Below are 17,400 nucleotides of genomic sequence, written 5' to 3'. Positions count from 1 at the left end.
GTGGTCCTTACCCAACTATAAAGAAAGCTGCAAACAGAGGAACACATTGTATTTGTTGAGCTCTACATAGAGCTCTTCCACAGTCAAGATTTTATTATTTCCAAGAAATTAAACCCAAACCATGCAAAATGTTGGTTTAATTAAGTTCTGGTGGTTTTTATTTCAGGTAGACTAGATTTTAATTATTAGCACAAACCCAGTAATGTGTCTGCTAAATCTATAAAATCCTAGGAAAAAGCAACTCTTACCAGATGGAAAGTTCATTTTGAACAAAGTAGAAAAAAAATCTGAAAATGTGTTTTTTTCTATTAATCTTTCAATTCAACTATTTAATTAAAGTCCTGTTGTTATTCTGCATTTCTCCAGTGCTTAACTGATCTTCTGTTAGCTTTGCTCCAAGGGTTGAAAGAGGAAAGTCAATAGACTTGAACAAAATTTTTACAGATTGTTGATATTTCACATGGTGATTACTGAAATTATTCTTTATTTGCCATGGAATCTTTACTGTGCCATGGCTATAAATGAAGTGACTACTGTTCAATCACCACTCAAGGGAGGTCATAGGATATTACAAAGGCTTGCTATATAGTCAGCTTCAAGGTGTATACTTAAAGTCAAGATATGGAGGAGGATGGATTATAGATAGAAGGAAAAATAAGATAAAAGGCCTAGTGAATAGATGATGACAGAGTAACTGACAGGGTAGAGGTGAATCAGCAGTGTACTTTCAGGGTTAGACCTAAAAAAAAAAAAAAGAAAAGAAAAGTTCCATAACTGTAACAATGTATGTGCATAGGTGCTTTGTGTATTTTCATTTGCAACTATGTCCACTGTCAGTATGCATGGGCATCTGAATGGAGAACTATTCAAGTGGAAAATAGGGCTGAAGACATTTTATTTCATTGACTAAATGTCTAGATTAATTATATCAGTACTAATTACATTGTTTAATAGTAGCAGTTTTGCTGCTACTTTCATCTCTCATGTAAATAAAAACTAGCTTTACCCCAAAGAATTGGCCGTTAGATGAATTTCATTATCTTAGTCAAGGATTAACCACCTGTCATTTTTTGATTATAGAAATATTTTGGATTGTAATTATCTGTGATGTCTCATATACTAGTAGGAAACATGTAGGAGTCTCAAGGGAAGTGTTCTGATTTACTTGGCTGCTACTGAATGAAGTTCATGAAACATTTTATTCTGCAGGGCTGATGAAAGACATGATAGTGCAATGGGGCTGAGAAGAAAAGAAAATCCTAGAGGCATGTCTCTCAAGGCTGTTACAGGTTATGAATTTGACATTGATCCCAGTATCCCAGAATCAGAATAAAGATCACAACATATAATTGATTCCAAACTCATCCTTTCACCTTTTCATGTACTCTCAGCAGTGGGAACTCCTATACCTGTGTCGTAGATTCCATACCTATCCCACTCTAAGATGTTTTGCCTACACCCTAAATCCATTCCTTCTGCCTTCAGATATGCAAGGGATTTGAGGGTGTGTGTATGTGATATTAAGTACTTGGCTGGGGCCTCACATGAACCCTTGTTGAAATATCGCTATTTCCAGCCTACATGCTCTAGTTTTAGTCACCCCAGATTGCACTGATCCAAATGGCAATCACAAACTATTTCACCTGCTGTTGCCATTCTTGCTCCACTGGCTCCTCTTTCTCTCCTTTTTCTCTTTTTTCTTTCGTCGTTCTATCTCATTATCTCTATATATTATATATAGATATTTTTTACATGCCTTCAAAGTTGAGGTGCAGCTGGACATGAAACATATTTCTCTTCACTCTTTTAACCATCCATCTATACATATATACATTAAATATACACATTTCATACTTAATGAAGATTTAAATCAACTATGGCCAAACTGGGTTGAATCCCAGAAGCTAGTTGTTTAGTTAACTCACCAAGTTCTAAAATCTAGTCCCTAACTGTGGAAGCCTGGAGAATCACTTTGATCAGTACCAAAGGATATCAAACTCTGATAATACAATGCGAAAACCTAACTGGGGAAGCCTATTTACTAATTTACAATGAAAAATTACTCTTGCAATTATAAGACAGATGATCTTGGGCTACTCACTTAACTTGCTGAACATCACTGATCCCTTTTGTAATAATGAAGAGAAGAATGAAGAATGGATGGGCCACAAACTTGATATAAATCTAGGCTTCCTGGGGACATAGGTAAAAATGGATCATCACAAAAGTCCCTAACTAATACAGCCTCTATTTACTACCAGATTTCCACTGAGGAAGCCATGGATCCATTGTTCAGTGTTAGGGCTTTGTTCAGAGACTCTGGAGGATCTAGATGTATTCTAGGATCAAAAATGTGTGCCTCTAATTGGTAAATGTGATTAGCTAAGTTTACCATCACAAGGAAATCCAAGAAAACATTTAGGAGAAGTAGAGTCAAGATGGCAGAGGAGTAAGACATGGAGCTCACCTTCTTCCACAATCACATAAAAATCCCACTTACATGTAGAACAATTCATGCAGAACATCTACTGAATGCTGAGATGAGAAAGTGGCCCTTCCCTTCAATAGGAGAAGAGCCACTTTCCCCATTAAAATGCTATAAATTCTGAAGCAAATAACCTGTTGTCTTTTTTCTGGTTAACTTCAGATAAAAACAGGAGAAGGACACGCTGGTTTTGAATAATATCAATCAACTACTGACCCTGGTCTTTTTGGAAGCTGTTTAGGAATGATACTAATGGGGCTCCTGCAAATAGCTATGGACGTAAGTATGTGATTTACAGGTTTATATAATTATGTATTCTCAAAATTGTTTCTTCCTTTATGGAAACATTAGATTAAAAATGTAGATACATATCCACGCAGTCTTCTATGTTTTGTGGCTTCCCAGAATACATTTGGAACTATAGGGGAAATCAGAGCTTTGATAACTAAGAAGATAACATAATACATCCCATAAACGTATCTCGGCATTATACAGCTTGAATTCCTTGTCATTCACTTAGTAGCTGTGATATGGAGAAGGTTCTTAACTTCTTTAAGCCTAAGCTTCCTGGTCTGAAAAATGGGAAGCACAACACATTTCTCAGAAGTTGCAAAATGCAATGGCAAAGTTATAGTCCTTGCATGTAGATGTTTGGTAAATGTTAATTCATTCCTTTTTCCCCACTCAATCCCTTGTCACCCTCACACTGGTTTGCAAACAAAATGCTTTTATAAAATGCTAAGGTGAGGAACTGGGAGCTTTTATAAATACCTATTATAGAGTTTTATATAGTTAGAATTTTAGATTTAGATTAGAATTCAGAGTATGAAGTGCAGGTAGAAGTTCTAGAAGAGCTTAGATTAAGATTTTAGAAGCAAAGTTCAGAAATGAAAGAAAACTTTTAATATAGACTTCCTTGCATATATGCTTTCTCTATAACAAGTTAATGGTTTTAATTATTAGAATAATATATTTACCAATTAATTTCCCCTATAGATATTTTATATTTCAGTATTTATGGTAATGTTTTGCTAAAGAAAAACAATTTGGTATTTGATCAATGACCAGTCAATAGGCTCATGTCATGAGGAAAGTAATTGACTTGAAGCTAGCTAATCAGATCTTTCCTTGAAAAATTTCCTGATAATTTTTCATAAATATACATATATAGATTTTTAATTGTGGGCATTTTTGTCCATATATGCTTAGCAAATAATATCTTTTCTACTGACAGAACTCTGCTACTGCACATCAGTGAAACTGTCAGCCTGAACTCCATTCATGCTCACTAGGTAGTCTGTTAGCCTGCAGAGTTCTCTGCTTTTTCTACCCCAAGAGCATGTTGGAACTTCTTTGGAGGCACTTATGGTGTTCATGATTCCTGAGAGCTTCCACTAGAAAGTTCCTCTCATATAAAGTGTGGGCTGGGAGCCAGATCCACCTGGGATAGCCTTCCTCTTCTTCCACTGACTTATTGCATGATGCCAGGCCCATTACTTAACATGAAACATCAATGTCTCCATGTCTTTAAACAAGTGAATAACACTTACTTTACAGAGATGCTGTGAAAAATTCAATAAAATGACATATAAAAAAAACATTTACTGTACATAGAAATGCTCAGTAATGATGGCTGCTATTTAAAGAATTGTTCTGATTGATGTTCATGGATCCTTATACCTGGGATTGGTCCTAGTTGGGGAATCATAAACTTTTCCCTCATTGTGAATGCTAATATGAATTAGATTCAGGATATGAAATCTCAGACTTCCTACAAATATTCAGTTGCTTTACTGATCAGTACAGTTTTTCATTAATGTCAAACAGTTAAAAAGAGGAAAAAGACAATCAGAATTCCTACCAAAAATAGGAAAGGACAGATATATGTAGTTTGATATTAACTTCTCAATTCAGTCTTTTCTTTGAAGGACAAATTAAGGAATTATCATTTACTATACAAGTTAGTTGTGTTCAGCAGCAGGTGATTTTGTATGAATAAAAAACAACATTCCTGTAAGCTACCTTTTAAGTAGGAAAGGTAACAGTGTGGAATAGATACTGGGAAACTAACTGGGAATTAATCCTATTCTAAATTTCTGACTTACTTTAGAAAGGCAGGATTTATGCCTATTTTTAATTAAAATTACTGTCAATCCTACATAAGTCTTAACTTTAATTATTCTGTGTGAGAACCCTACTGACTCTCATATCTTTTTAAACTGCGCTGTAAAGATTACGCCTAGCACTGATTTCACTTCCTGTTAGATCTATTTTGGGCATTCACCCAGGGCCATTCACCTGCATAAGTGACATATATTAAAGTTCAACATTAGAAGACACTATATTTCATGTTGAACATTTTAGCATAAAGATTATAATCACATTTTCATAACAACACACCTAATGCTTCAAGAAGACTTTGTCACATCTCAATTCCTTACACATTCCAAAGGAGGGAAATAATTTTAAAAGCTTTGTATTTCTCATTATGTTTCTTTTTCCCATTCACTTACTAAGACTGGACCATATTTTAGAGTTTCATGAATAGTGAAAGTGGATTTCAAGGAACATCAGAGTTATGATGGCATCTTTAACTTGACATTCATAGAAAAATCTGAACGTAAACGCATGGCTGGTTTTATCCAGAACTACACTTAATTTAAACCCAGCTCTTTATTTTTCTCTGAAGTGTCTGCTGTATTTGATATATCTTTACTTTCCATAAGCTGTTTACACCTGCTCAATACCAAGGGCATTACATACTCAGAATAATTTAAGCCAATTTGATGAACTGATTTGAATAATGATAAAATAAGCCAGCAGAATCAGAAAATGACAGCATTTTAGAGCAGAAAGAACCGCTAGACTTCATTTCACCTCCTTCTCCTTAGTCCCAAATGAAAAGTCTCTTCCACAGTCCCACGGTTAATTAGTGGCAGAGCCTAGTCCATAACCAAAGGATCTCAATTCTTAGATGAATGCACTTTCTATAGTACCATGTTGCCAAGTAGGTAAAGCAAAGGATTATTTGCTCTAACACTGCTAAGCTGCAATGTGCAAATAATTAGTGCAATAAACAAAGGATATTAGGAAATATAATTACTATTCTTTCTTCATTGTTCTTTTGGTCATTTGTATTTGAATTAAAAATGAGTACTACAAATCTACAGCCTTAAAGTTCTGTAATAACACCAGCATCCATTGCTATCAGCCTATAGTTTTCCTTCAGCTACATAATAATCTTCTAGCAGCCTATGTATTCATCAACAGTCTTGGAAAGTTGGATAGGTCTAAACCTGATAGAATCCTAAATCATTCTATTCAAAAAGTGCAGAGGCATACAATGGGGTGAATTGACGTTCTTATATCCAACTGGGCTACATTCTGAAGTCTGCAGGGAGCAGATTTCTGGGCTCCCTGGAAGGTGAACTATTTTCCATTGAAAGTGATGACTGGTTTTTCCGGAGGTGGAAAAACAGGTCCACACATCCATCACCAATTCTTTCTTGGGCAGCTGCTGGAACCACTGAAGCCCAGGAATGTACATGCCATCTGCCGTGGTCTACAAACCCAGATTTCCTACAGATATCCTTCCTCTTATAAAGAGGAAAGAGAGATACAAACCAAAAGGTAAAAAACCAATGGAATGATTGGGTCACAACCACAAAAAAGCTGATCAAATCCGAGCAAAGGGACTTTTATGTGGTTTGGAAAATCAGTAAGGTTGCTCACTGTTGGTGTTCATTGTTTTTCTTTTGTGTCAGATATGTTCCTTTATTCTAAAACTAGTGCCCTGTAGTGTCAAATGGATAAATCCATGCAATCTCTTCTAATGTTTCTTGACTTTTCATTTTAAGCCGTATTTTATAGCCATTTTTCTCTTATAATGTACTCTGTCAGCCAAACCAGTGAATGTTACTATGTGACCAGGAAAGATGCATTCATTTTGTTCAATGAAAAAGAGAAAAAAAATCTATGGTACTTTTATATATATGGCATGAAACTAGATCTTATTATTATCAGTGGTAAGGGAGAAAGGAGAAACCTAATAAAACTTTCTATAAAGCAGTAACACACATTTTTAATAAATATATCAGGCAAGTATACATCTGAATGAGTAAATGAGTAGAACACTTTAAAGTATTTGCTACTGCTCAGAAGCTTTTGAATTTTTTCTTTTGGCCTAGCTTTCCATTCCATGGCAGTTTATAAGTCTCTCAAGAAATTTAGTTTCATTTGTTTACAGATTTTCTTCTCTTTTGGCCTACATTTATAATAACCATATTTATTCACTAATAACCCTTATTCTTAACACTTAGCACAAAATATAATTAGGCTATTTTTAAAAATCAAATTCACTTTCAAAGAACAAAAATCTGGCAACCTGATTCTAAAATAATTGTGAAAGAAAGTGAGTCATACTCTAAAAGCAACTTCAAAAAAGAGCTTCTAAATTGATAATTCCCATTTGAAGCAATAAGGTTAAAGTTAAAACAGATGTGTAATATGCCACTGTTGCAATATATTAGCTTAAAATATTTTAGATTTTATATCTCTAGTTCTAGGCCTGCATCTACATACGGTTCAATCTACCATTCAAGTGGAGAGGCCTATATTGCTTAAAGATATTCTAAATATTTAATTGTGTTTTTGAATGCCTTTAACTCAGAGAATCTCATTTCATTGGAAGAAGGTGATTTTAGCTCTTTTTCCTTTCCTCCTTTCTTCTTTTCTTTTCTTTTTTTTTTTGTATTCCACAGGTTGATTCTATTCTCCCTCTTATCATATGCTTAGAACTGTGCCTTCATGAAAAAAATTATGAATAATTAGATTCATTCACGCCCACAAAAAATACTGCCTTATTGAATACCGACACATATTTCACAAACTTTAAAAGTACTGATTTTTAAGAATTAAAATTGTTTTTCCCTATGAAGTATACTACAAAGTTCTGCTGTAATTCTAGATTTTCTAATAGATATGTGGTCAGTGGCTTCTCTCCTATGGGATTATATCATTAGGACAAAGGGACATTGACTCTTCATAGCTGTACGCTTTGGTGTGTTGATAACTGCTCTTCTTCAAAGGAGACAGTTCCCATAACATTTTAAAAGCCTGCTTCTATTTGCTTTTCCATGAAAGATAATTTAGTACAACAGAGGATTTTTAAACAACATATTAGAAACCTTACAGTTTTATTCTTGACAATGCTTCTTTGTAACATGGCTTAGTTGTGCTAACTTAAAGTGCTTAAATATGTAGAAACATCATTGTGAGTTATACCTCAATCAACTCCTCCATGAAAGTAATTTCTTTTGGATCTTAAATCTATGTTTTTCATTTTATCTGCTTTTTATGGAAGAGTTTTAGACCTTTAGTTTTATTGATTCCTGACTTTCACATGGTATACACTGCTATTTCTTTTGGCTTAAAATAAATTTAAAATGTTTCTCAATAAAACTATCTCACCAAATGACCAAGTATGGTCTTGGGAGAGAAGTTTAATTTTAGCTACCTTTCATTTCATTTTGAAAGTAAAAATTGGTCACTGAAGTCCTTCCTCAGATCATTTGGTATAAGGGGAAAAGTATCTACAATCAATATCTTTGCTTATACTTGCCTCAAAAATTAATTTGTATCTATAATAAACTTTAAGCATAGAAAAAAACAAAACTTCATACATAAATGGAAATAAGTGGATTTTTTTTCTTATATTTAAAAAGCAGTCAATTTAATCATGGTTGCTTAGACTTGAGATAAATATATAAATATAAATATTATATAAATATATGTAATCATTATGTTCAAGAGAATATTCAAATAAACTATTTTTACTCTAACATTTGAAAATGAATCCAATATTTTTCTGTATTAGCTCCACTAATTTTCCTCCTATACTTTTGAATCTATATTACTCAAAGGACAATGGATGATGCTTTAACTTATATGCTTATTCCATCTAATCTCTATTGGATGCTACTTACTGCTTCTGAAATTGGCTTTTGTATACTATCAAGGTAATCAAAATGCCATTTGATATATGTTCTAAACTCTTTTGAACTCTTTATAAACATTTTCTTGGTCATTTATCACATTCCAGATTACAGCAATTTTGTCTTATCATTATTTATTTATTTTTCCTGAGGTTCCATTACATAAAATTCCTATATAGCCTAAAATCTAATTGTAGGAAGGTCCATTTTTAGCATTTATTGTTTAAAAACTAAAAACTAACTTTCACTTTAGGATACCACTTAGTCTCCCCAACCCCATAAGTTGTACAGTTAGCAACTAAAAGGCACTAATTTTAGGTACAATTTTAGGTCTTTAATATAACTGGCTTGTGTTTTACAGAAAATATCAAGAATCAGTTCCTAGGGATCTTTTCTCTATAATTTTACTTGAGAGAATGATAAAGTAATCTCCTGAAGGCCTGTGTGTATGTGTGTGTACTTATGCTCACTAAATGTCCATCAGTCCTGTCTCTGTGACCAAGTCCTGCCTTCAATGCCTAGAGAAATATCTTTTAAAAAATACATTTTTGAGGAATTATGTTCTGAGATTAGGTTCTAGAAAGACAAAATGAAAAGTCTGAGTGCAACCAGTGCTTGTTTATGGAGCATGGAAGAGACTGATGAGGTTTTATGTTATATGCAGTTAAGCCCCAGGAGAGACTTGGGCTGACTACCTTCTTCCCATGATTAGCTCAGAAATCAGCCAGCAGACAGGCCCAGATTTCCTTCAAAGGGACATACAGGAACTGAGCAATCCACAGTAAGATTTGGATGAGTGCATGTGTGTGTATGGGGATGGATTCTCTGTAGCCCTCTCCTAAGAACACTCTCTTACTCACTAAGGACCAAGGAAATGTAACTCTAAGACTTTGCTCCTTCTTTTTAATTGTAGTTGTTGTTAGTGGAATAATATGGTAGCGGTACGCAGATTTATTCAGTCCAGTGCCCTTTTACTGAAAAAATTAAACCACCCTCACATAGTTACAAGTTAAACACAACTTTGTTTCCATGACCTATTTCTGTTAGTAGATTGAAGCAAGAGGTATCCATACTAATATATGTGTATATAAAGGCAATGACATGCTCTAAAGTAATACATTTATTTTCCTTTTGTGGTGCTGGGTACATGAAAACCAGTGAGAATTATCTGATGCAAAGAGTCTGTAATAAATGCAATTCCATACTCAAAGCCAATAGATATGCTGAATACACACGTAAATTTCTAAACAATGCTAGGATTTTTCAGACTACTGACACATCTTTGCTACACACTCTTTGAAAATGTCTGAACATTTCATTAAAAGATATACTGAGTAAAGATGGTGGTTTGTGCAGGTCCAATTTATCAGCATGAAAATGATTAGAGATAATATAAATCAGAGTCATCTCTATTTTAGACTGTTTTTTCACTTGCCAAGTTAAGAGCATTGTTAGTGAATATTATTACTGGAACTGGCCATTAGGAGTGATGGCTACAAATTCAAAGAATAATTGTTTTATCATAATATTCAGATTCATTAAGTTTCCAATCATCTCCTTTATAGGAGCTATTCATGGATTTCTAATTGAATTTATGACCTTGTGCCAAAAATCACATCATGAACCTCTTTATGTTTACTCATATAAGCCTAGTTATTTTACTTTTATATTTATTTTTTCCATCATAGAGTTTCTTTGGTAACTCTAAAGAGAGATGACTTATTTAAGAAGTTAATTAACTAATGCAAAATTTACTCCTATTATCTTCATATTTAATTAAGACTTCTTATTTATGTCATCGCCTGAGAAAGGGCTACAAGTATTGTTAAATGTCAGCCTCTTATCTATTTCCCTCAGCTTTTAAACATAATAAAGTGCCTGGGATTCTTTATTCAGTATTTCAGATCTCCTTTCTTTCTTGTCACAAAAGATAAATTCACATGGCTGTACTGACAACATCACAGCTTTGAAAATGCATCCACCCGTTTCCTTATAAATAGTTCAGTCACTTACTTTAATCCATCTTCCTCTGCCCATCACTCTAATGTCAAATTTACAAGTTTAAGAATGCACTTTTCTCAACTTCAAGCTTTAAAGTAAGAATCCAAGAGTCCATTCACTTAACTAACACAGACTGACAGAGGTAGCATTTGAACTGACAAGATGTCAATCAATTAGTATTTTCATCTAGGAATATTTGATAGTCGTGGCCTGGAATTTTTGTTTTGATGAACATTAAGTGCTAACAATGGCAAGGGTCCCCTCCTAAAATGTGTGTGGGTAAATAGGGTTGGATGCTAAATTATCCATTTCATTTCTATGTTTTCAGTATTTCATTCTTAATCCATACTTTTTACATAGTTCTGGTAGTTTAGACCCAGAAAAAAATACATATACATATTTTCTTTCCTGCTTATTAGTTTTGTTCATCCCAGCTAACATCTTTCCTTAACATAAACCTTCCAGAGTCCATAGCTTTGAGTTTATTAACATTTGGAATAAAACTAAAACAAAAGAAACATGCTAACACCCACAAATCAGAGTTTCTGGAGAGACTGGATAGTTTCTGGAAGTCATGGAATATACCTTGAAGGAAACTGAGTTTGACATATATCTAGAATATAGGTCCTGGCTTGAAAAGTTCTTGAATTGTCCTGAAGTAAATAGAAGATTCTCAAATGAGCTGAAGCAGGTATTAACAAGTTGATTTCTTATTTCATCATTTTACCAGCTCCTCTCTTTTGAAGTAGCAGCTGCTCATAATCAGGGATTGTTGTTTGTGGATTTCTATAAGTTGTATATAAAAAATTTGTGCCCATCACTCAACATCATCACTTTTTAAGAGTTTTAGAACATTTAACTTTACTTTTCAATGTTTAATCTCCTTTTCGCTTGTAAGACTCTCCTGCTGCAAACCAATGATGAGATTGGGAGTTACTGTGTAGACTCTATTTACAAAATAGCTGTTTCAGCCAATGAATTTGAACTCTCCTATCTTCTTGTGTGGAGTTCTACCCCAATTGTAATTCATTCTGAAATCACCAACATCCTGGACTAATTAATATCTCTCAATACAAATTTGAGAATTAAGTTAGGTTTAATAGCTTGAAAATCATACTTGTCTTCTGGCTATGGCACTGTCATTAACCACACGAATGCAATTATAAGCTTTTGCATTTAAAACTTCCATATCTCAAACTTTAAAAAATGGAAAAAAAATGAAATAAAACTTCCATATCTTAAATAAACTATTCCAAAAAGTTCACCCTTAAAAAAACAGTACAATTTAACTTTTCTTTCAAATTAAACAATGACTATATAGCTGAATATTTATCTGTTACCATAGAGGAAATAACATCACGTTACTCACATGGCACCGTGCGGAGGTAGAGGTTGTCACGAATGATTTGCTGAAGTTCGTGGTCCACAGAACCCTTCTGAAATCGTAAGTTGAGGTAGTGACGAAGATCCTTATCAACAATTCCTCCTAGAAAAATAGAGTTTCTTAATAAAGGATGTTGGAAAACATTTTAAGCATGTAATTTGATTCTGTTATAAACATACTCATGAATCCACTTAAAAGATGCATTATTTCATATTGCTCTTTTGACCCTCTGAGACATTTACGGCCCATCATAATAAAAGATAGCATTCCCTAAGATAATAATGTCCATTGCATCTGTGTTTTTAAATGTACTCTTGCTTTTCATTTAGAATGAAGTCTGCATTGTGGCATAAGATACATGTTACTCTTGAGCTAATACTAAAATGGCATAATGCCACAGTACATCTCATTACATGGCTAAAAAGCCTTTTTTTTTTTTTTTTTTCACTTTCCACTCTCCCTTTCCCCCAATCTATGAATTTGACTACTGTAGGTATCTTATACAAATGGAATTGTATAATATTTGCCCTTTTGTGACTATACTATTTCCCTTAGTATGTCTTTAAGATTTGAAAAGATTTATAAGTTATTTAAAGTTACTCTGAATTTAGATAAATAGGATGATATAAAAAGTTAACAAAAAAGAATTATACAAATACTAATACTTTACTGCCTTTATAAAATAAATCAAAGTAATGTATCTGTCATGTAAAATATGTGTAGATATTTTTAACTAAAGGCAAAGTTTGAAAGATTTTGTATATTTTAATTATTATCATTATCTATAATTATTACAGAAATAATTTTGATTCTATTTTTCATAATAAACTAATGAAAAATAAACTAGACTATAGTTACAAAATCAAAACTGAATTTATCAAAGATTACTTTCATATAAAGATAATTATGTTAAATTATTAGGATTTATCTGAGACTCTTCTTATATTTATTCGTGATTTTTTGGCCACACCTGTGGCATGCAGAAGTTCCTGGGCCAAGGATTGAACCTGTGCAACAGCAGTGACAATGCTGGATCCTTAACCTGCTGTGCCACCAGGGAACTCTATTTTTATACTTGAAAGAATGAATTATAAATCAAAATACCTATAAAAATGTAAATAAAAATTCCTAAAACCTTTATCTTTTTATATGTATTAGGGTAGTTGAGCTAAGACAAAAAAAATTAAAGATAGAGGAAATAAGACATCTATAATAGTCCCAAAGATCATATTCTCTTCAAGTCCTCTTGAATATCACTATTACAATTCATTATCAATCTATTTGCACCACTATGACCACATAAAATAGCATTATGTGGGCATGCATATATGCAACACAAATACCTTTAATATAAATAGTAGTTAATATATTTGCAAACTATATATTGCTACATTTCTGAAGTTCCCAAATCCACCGTTTCAGTTGCCTTTAATCTACTGGCACAGCCTCAGCAAGATGTCATACAAAATAGTATTTTTAACTGAACCATCAAAATTCTTAGTCTCCAGTGTTTCTATTTTATTGCAGTCAATAGTCTCAACTTATTTTTCCATCCAGTATAACAAACTAGTGGAGAAAAAAAGGACATCAAAAGAAAGCCCATTGCTCAATGGCGGCACATAAATATCACATCCAGAATGCTTGCACATATAATTTTCTAAATTTAAATTCCTTAAAATTTAGGCTGAGCAATCAGAAAGGGAAGTTACTTGAAACGACCATCACACATATTAACAGTTATCTATTGTTTACATCTCCAAATGGCCTGCATTTCCATGAGTCTTGAACTTGCTGACATCACACTGAATTACATAAAAATTTGAAATCCTGAAATTCTGTAATTTGTTTTTCTCCCTTTGTCTTTCCTGGTCAGAAGAACATGGCTAACTTTGCTAATTCATCATCGCTGTGGAGCAAGTATAAGTATGGTGCCTGACTGTTCTGAGCTGCCATTATTGCCGAGTTCTGCGTCTTCAGGTCCTTGAGCAACTGTATTCCATCTCTTCTCTTTTTCTGTCTAATATGTAGGGCATGCCAAATGATGAGATGCTTTCTGGCAGCCCAAGAAAATGCTAACTATAGAACAACAGATGTAGTCTGTCCACTAAAGTGAGCTAGAATCACTTACCTAATATGACATTTTGTAGTTCAAGGTGATTCTTGACCCTCAAAATACATTATCAATTTAAGCCATTTCTTCTACTATAAAAATACCATGTTAGCCCTCTCAAAACTAATTTTCATAAGAAAACAACAACAGAAAATGGATATCTATTCATTCAATGACTGGTTGTATCTCCCCCTCTCCCCCCTCCCATGGAAAAACCTACTAAAGATTACAGGCTTCCAGCAGCTATGTTTCTGGCCACTGAAACTCAACACAGAGAAGGGGATTTCTTTATTCTTTGAACTGATTTGATATCTGATGTCAAGACCCTTCCCACCCACTTTTTTTCTCCCTAGACTGAGTATTCTTGAGACTTCCACAGCCCCTTTGCTCTCTATTATGTATTCTGACCACAAAGTGACATGCACAAGGGAAAAATCCAACATTCTAAGGATATTAGAGTAAAATAAACAGACTGGGTTCCTGATGGCTTTACTGAGCAGCTAAAATAATGTCAGCAACTACATACCTTATGATGTCTTGTTATAAGACAAAGTAAATACTAATTTTCTAAAACTATTATGGTTTTATGTTGTTTGCAACTATACATAATTCTAACAACATATTATATATAGAAATGTTTTACATACATATATATACAATATGTATGCATACACATTTAAAGGAAAATTTTTGCTAAATTAGAAATTTCAATTAGAGAAGAATTGAACAATAGTGAGCTGAAAAATAGAGCCGATTTTCTGCTGATTTCAGGTAGATAAGTTAAAATTTTAAAGCAAGTCAAAAAATTCCATATACTGAGTATTCAATAAATGTTATCTATGATTAAAAGAAGGAAATTATCTTATTTGCCATAGTTAAATTTTTTGTTTTATCATTATTGTTTGTAGAGTTTGCATTTTGTTGTTTCTTAGTGATATCTAGATTTGGTAGCTTATAGAATACCTACATCAGTCATTCTGTCAAACATAGCACTGTCAAATTCACCATCCCATTGCCTGCCCTAGCCATTCTACTCCTATCTCCAAAAAAATTCCTACTATATTTCAATAATTATTTAGTTATTTCACTTAACTGTGAAAAAATATTTTCTTCACTTTACAAAATAAAATAGTAGATTAGGAGTTCCCATTGTGGTGCAGCAGAAACAAATCCAACTAGTATCCATGAGGCTGCAGGTTCAATCCCTGGTCTTGCTCAGTGGGTTAAGGATCTGGTGTTTCCCTGACCTGTGGTGTAGGTTGCAGACGTGGCTCGGATCTAATGTTGCTGTAGTTGTGGCATAAGCCAGAAGCTATAGCTCCAATTGGACCCCTAGCCTGGGAACCTTCCTAAGCCACAGGTGTAGCCCTAAAAAGCAAGATACATACATACATACATACATACATACATACATAAAATAATAGATTAAAAGATCCAATAAATTCTAACATTACATATTTGTCAGTGAGAGAGCTGGGAAAAATATGAAGCCGATGATCCTTCTTATAAAGAACATGTAACAAATTTTCATAATCTAGAGTCTGAAGACCAAACTTCTCATTCCAAAGTAGTCAAGCATATTATCAACATGACCTCAAAAAAGTTTTTCTTTTTCTTTTTTTTTTTTTTTTGTCTTTTTAGGGCCAAGTTCCCAGGCTAGGGGTTTGAATCGGAGCTGTAGCCACCTGCCTACACCACAGCCACAGCCATAGTAACACCAGATCCTTAACACACTGAGCAAGGCAAGGGATCAAACCTATATCCTAAGTGGGTTTGTTGCCACTTAGCCACGATGGGAACTTCCCCAAATAAGCTTTTCAACCTTATATCAAAGTATAGTTTAAGAAGCACCTTTAGGAGAGAACTTAATTCAAACTCTTTTTATTGCAAATGAAGAAAGTGAAGCTCACACAAATTACTTGGCACTAGGTTCAAAGCAAAGATGAGGTGGGGAGAGGAGGAAGAATGAGAGTGCATTTCTGATGGATTATTTGGGGAGAAAACTCTAAATGTTACCACCTGAAAATGGTGTCCATCTCTACATTTTATGTAATTTTCAGAAATTGTCCCAGTAGAACTGTCTTGATCCATCTGGACTTGAATGGTCAGATAGAGGAATAAGATGCAGCTTGGCTCAGATGGACAGAGTCTTCTTGGCATATTACTTAAGAAAAATTGTTTGTTCTAGCCATATTGCTAAAGCAAGACACTCTCCCTAAGGTTGAGGAAGAAATACACCACGCTGTATAATTTTTGTGCCAAGAGTCAATTGCTAATAGCTGGACAGAGTGGTTACATCCCTCATTTGTGAGCATGATGATAGGTTCAAATTTTTTTATCCCTTGAGCCAACCGCTTCTCAAATCAATATGCATCTTATAAATTTGTAAACTGGGGAGAGTAATTCACTGATTGGGATGGTGTATGAAGAGGAAAATGGAAATGACCAGGCAAAGTCTGGTTCATCCTGATGCCATCTATTCATCCTGTGCTTCAGCCAAATGAGGCTACTCAAATATTCTGTTGACCTTATTTATTTTTCCTTTACTATACTTCAGTTTTTTTTTCCTTTTACACTCCGTAAGATGCAGATGGGCATTTACTTTTATTTGTGCTTTACCTTTTCTACCCATCTTTGTATTTTTATCTTCTTGTACTATTCTTTTGGGAACAGCACCCTAATTTCCTTTTTCAAGTCACTGTATCTCTCTCGTTCTATATAAATGTATTTAGACTTTTAATTGATTTGCCCTGTTTTCCCTTATCCATTTAAAGTTTCTTTTCCTGGAGTTGTCTTTATAAGTGTAGTTACCCAAGAAAGTGTATGTAAGATCATACATCCTAAAAGTAGCACCCCAAAGAATTTACACATAATTTTTGCTTCTTGGACATACAGAACTATCCCTTTCCTGTGTTTTTCTAACCAGTTTCTCCAAATTTCCCTCTGATGTTTTCTCATAAAGAAAGTTCATGGATAAGAATGCCTTCCCTTTGATACTACCAGTAGAATTCCCATCCATTCTTTGGATTAAAATGATCCTTCCCCCCTTGGCCTTCCTTGTGATTTTTGGCCAGAAAGTCCTGGTCACCTTTCTTAAATGCTGTGTACATTCTAACGGGCCTTACAGTAACTAGTGTATCTGCTTTATGCTGTGTATTAAACTGTAAGCTTCCCAGGACAGAGGATTTCCTAATCATTTTACATCTTCTCCCTTCTCCTCACTTCAATCTCTATAAAGTAGTGTCTTCTTAATACTAAGAAGTGAGGGCTTGAAATGTTTGCTGAATGAATAAATCATAAGTGCAGTAGTAGGCAGAATGCTAAATTGTAGATTTGGAAATTGAGTTTTAATTGACTGCTCCAACACATATTTATTGAGTGGTTTTGTAAATAATTTAATAATTTCTGGATCTTATTTTTCTTATCT

The 17,400-nt window shown here is 33.8% G+C and overlaps 1 protein-coding gene across 14 annotated transcripts in view; it reads right to left on the bottom strand.

Moving 5' to 3' along the window:
* The window catches only part of MAGI2 (membrane associated guanylate kinase, WW and PDZ domain containing 2), a 1,324,949-nt gene that overhangs the window by 924,805 nt on the left and 382,744 nt on the right, over window positions 1-17,400 (bottom strand). For all 14 annotated transcript variants that reach the window (XM_021102528.2, XM_021102530.2, XM_021102529.2 and 11 more), the window contains exon 2: window positions 11,849-11,965. In XM_021102528.2, coding sequence (XP_020958187.1) covers window positions 11,849-11,965 — 117 coding nt within the window. The remainder of the gene's footprint in view (window positions 1-11,848; window positions 11,966-17,400) is intronic.

The sequence above is a fragment of the Sus scrofa genome, chromosome 9, assembly GCF_054392235.1.
Source record: "Sus scrofa isolate SSC_HxYL_T2T_F1_AM1 chromosome 9, Sscrofa_HxYL_maternal_Yorkshire_Landrace_v2.0, whole genome shotgun sequence".
Lineage (NCBI taxonomy): Eukaryota > Metazoa > Chordata > Mammalia > Artiodactyla > Suidae > Sus > Sus scrofa.
This window is presented reverse-complemented; position numbering and strand designations above follow the sequence as displayed.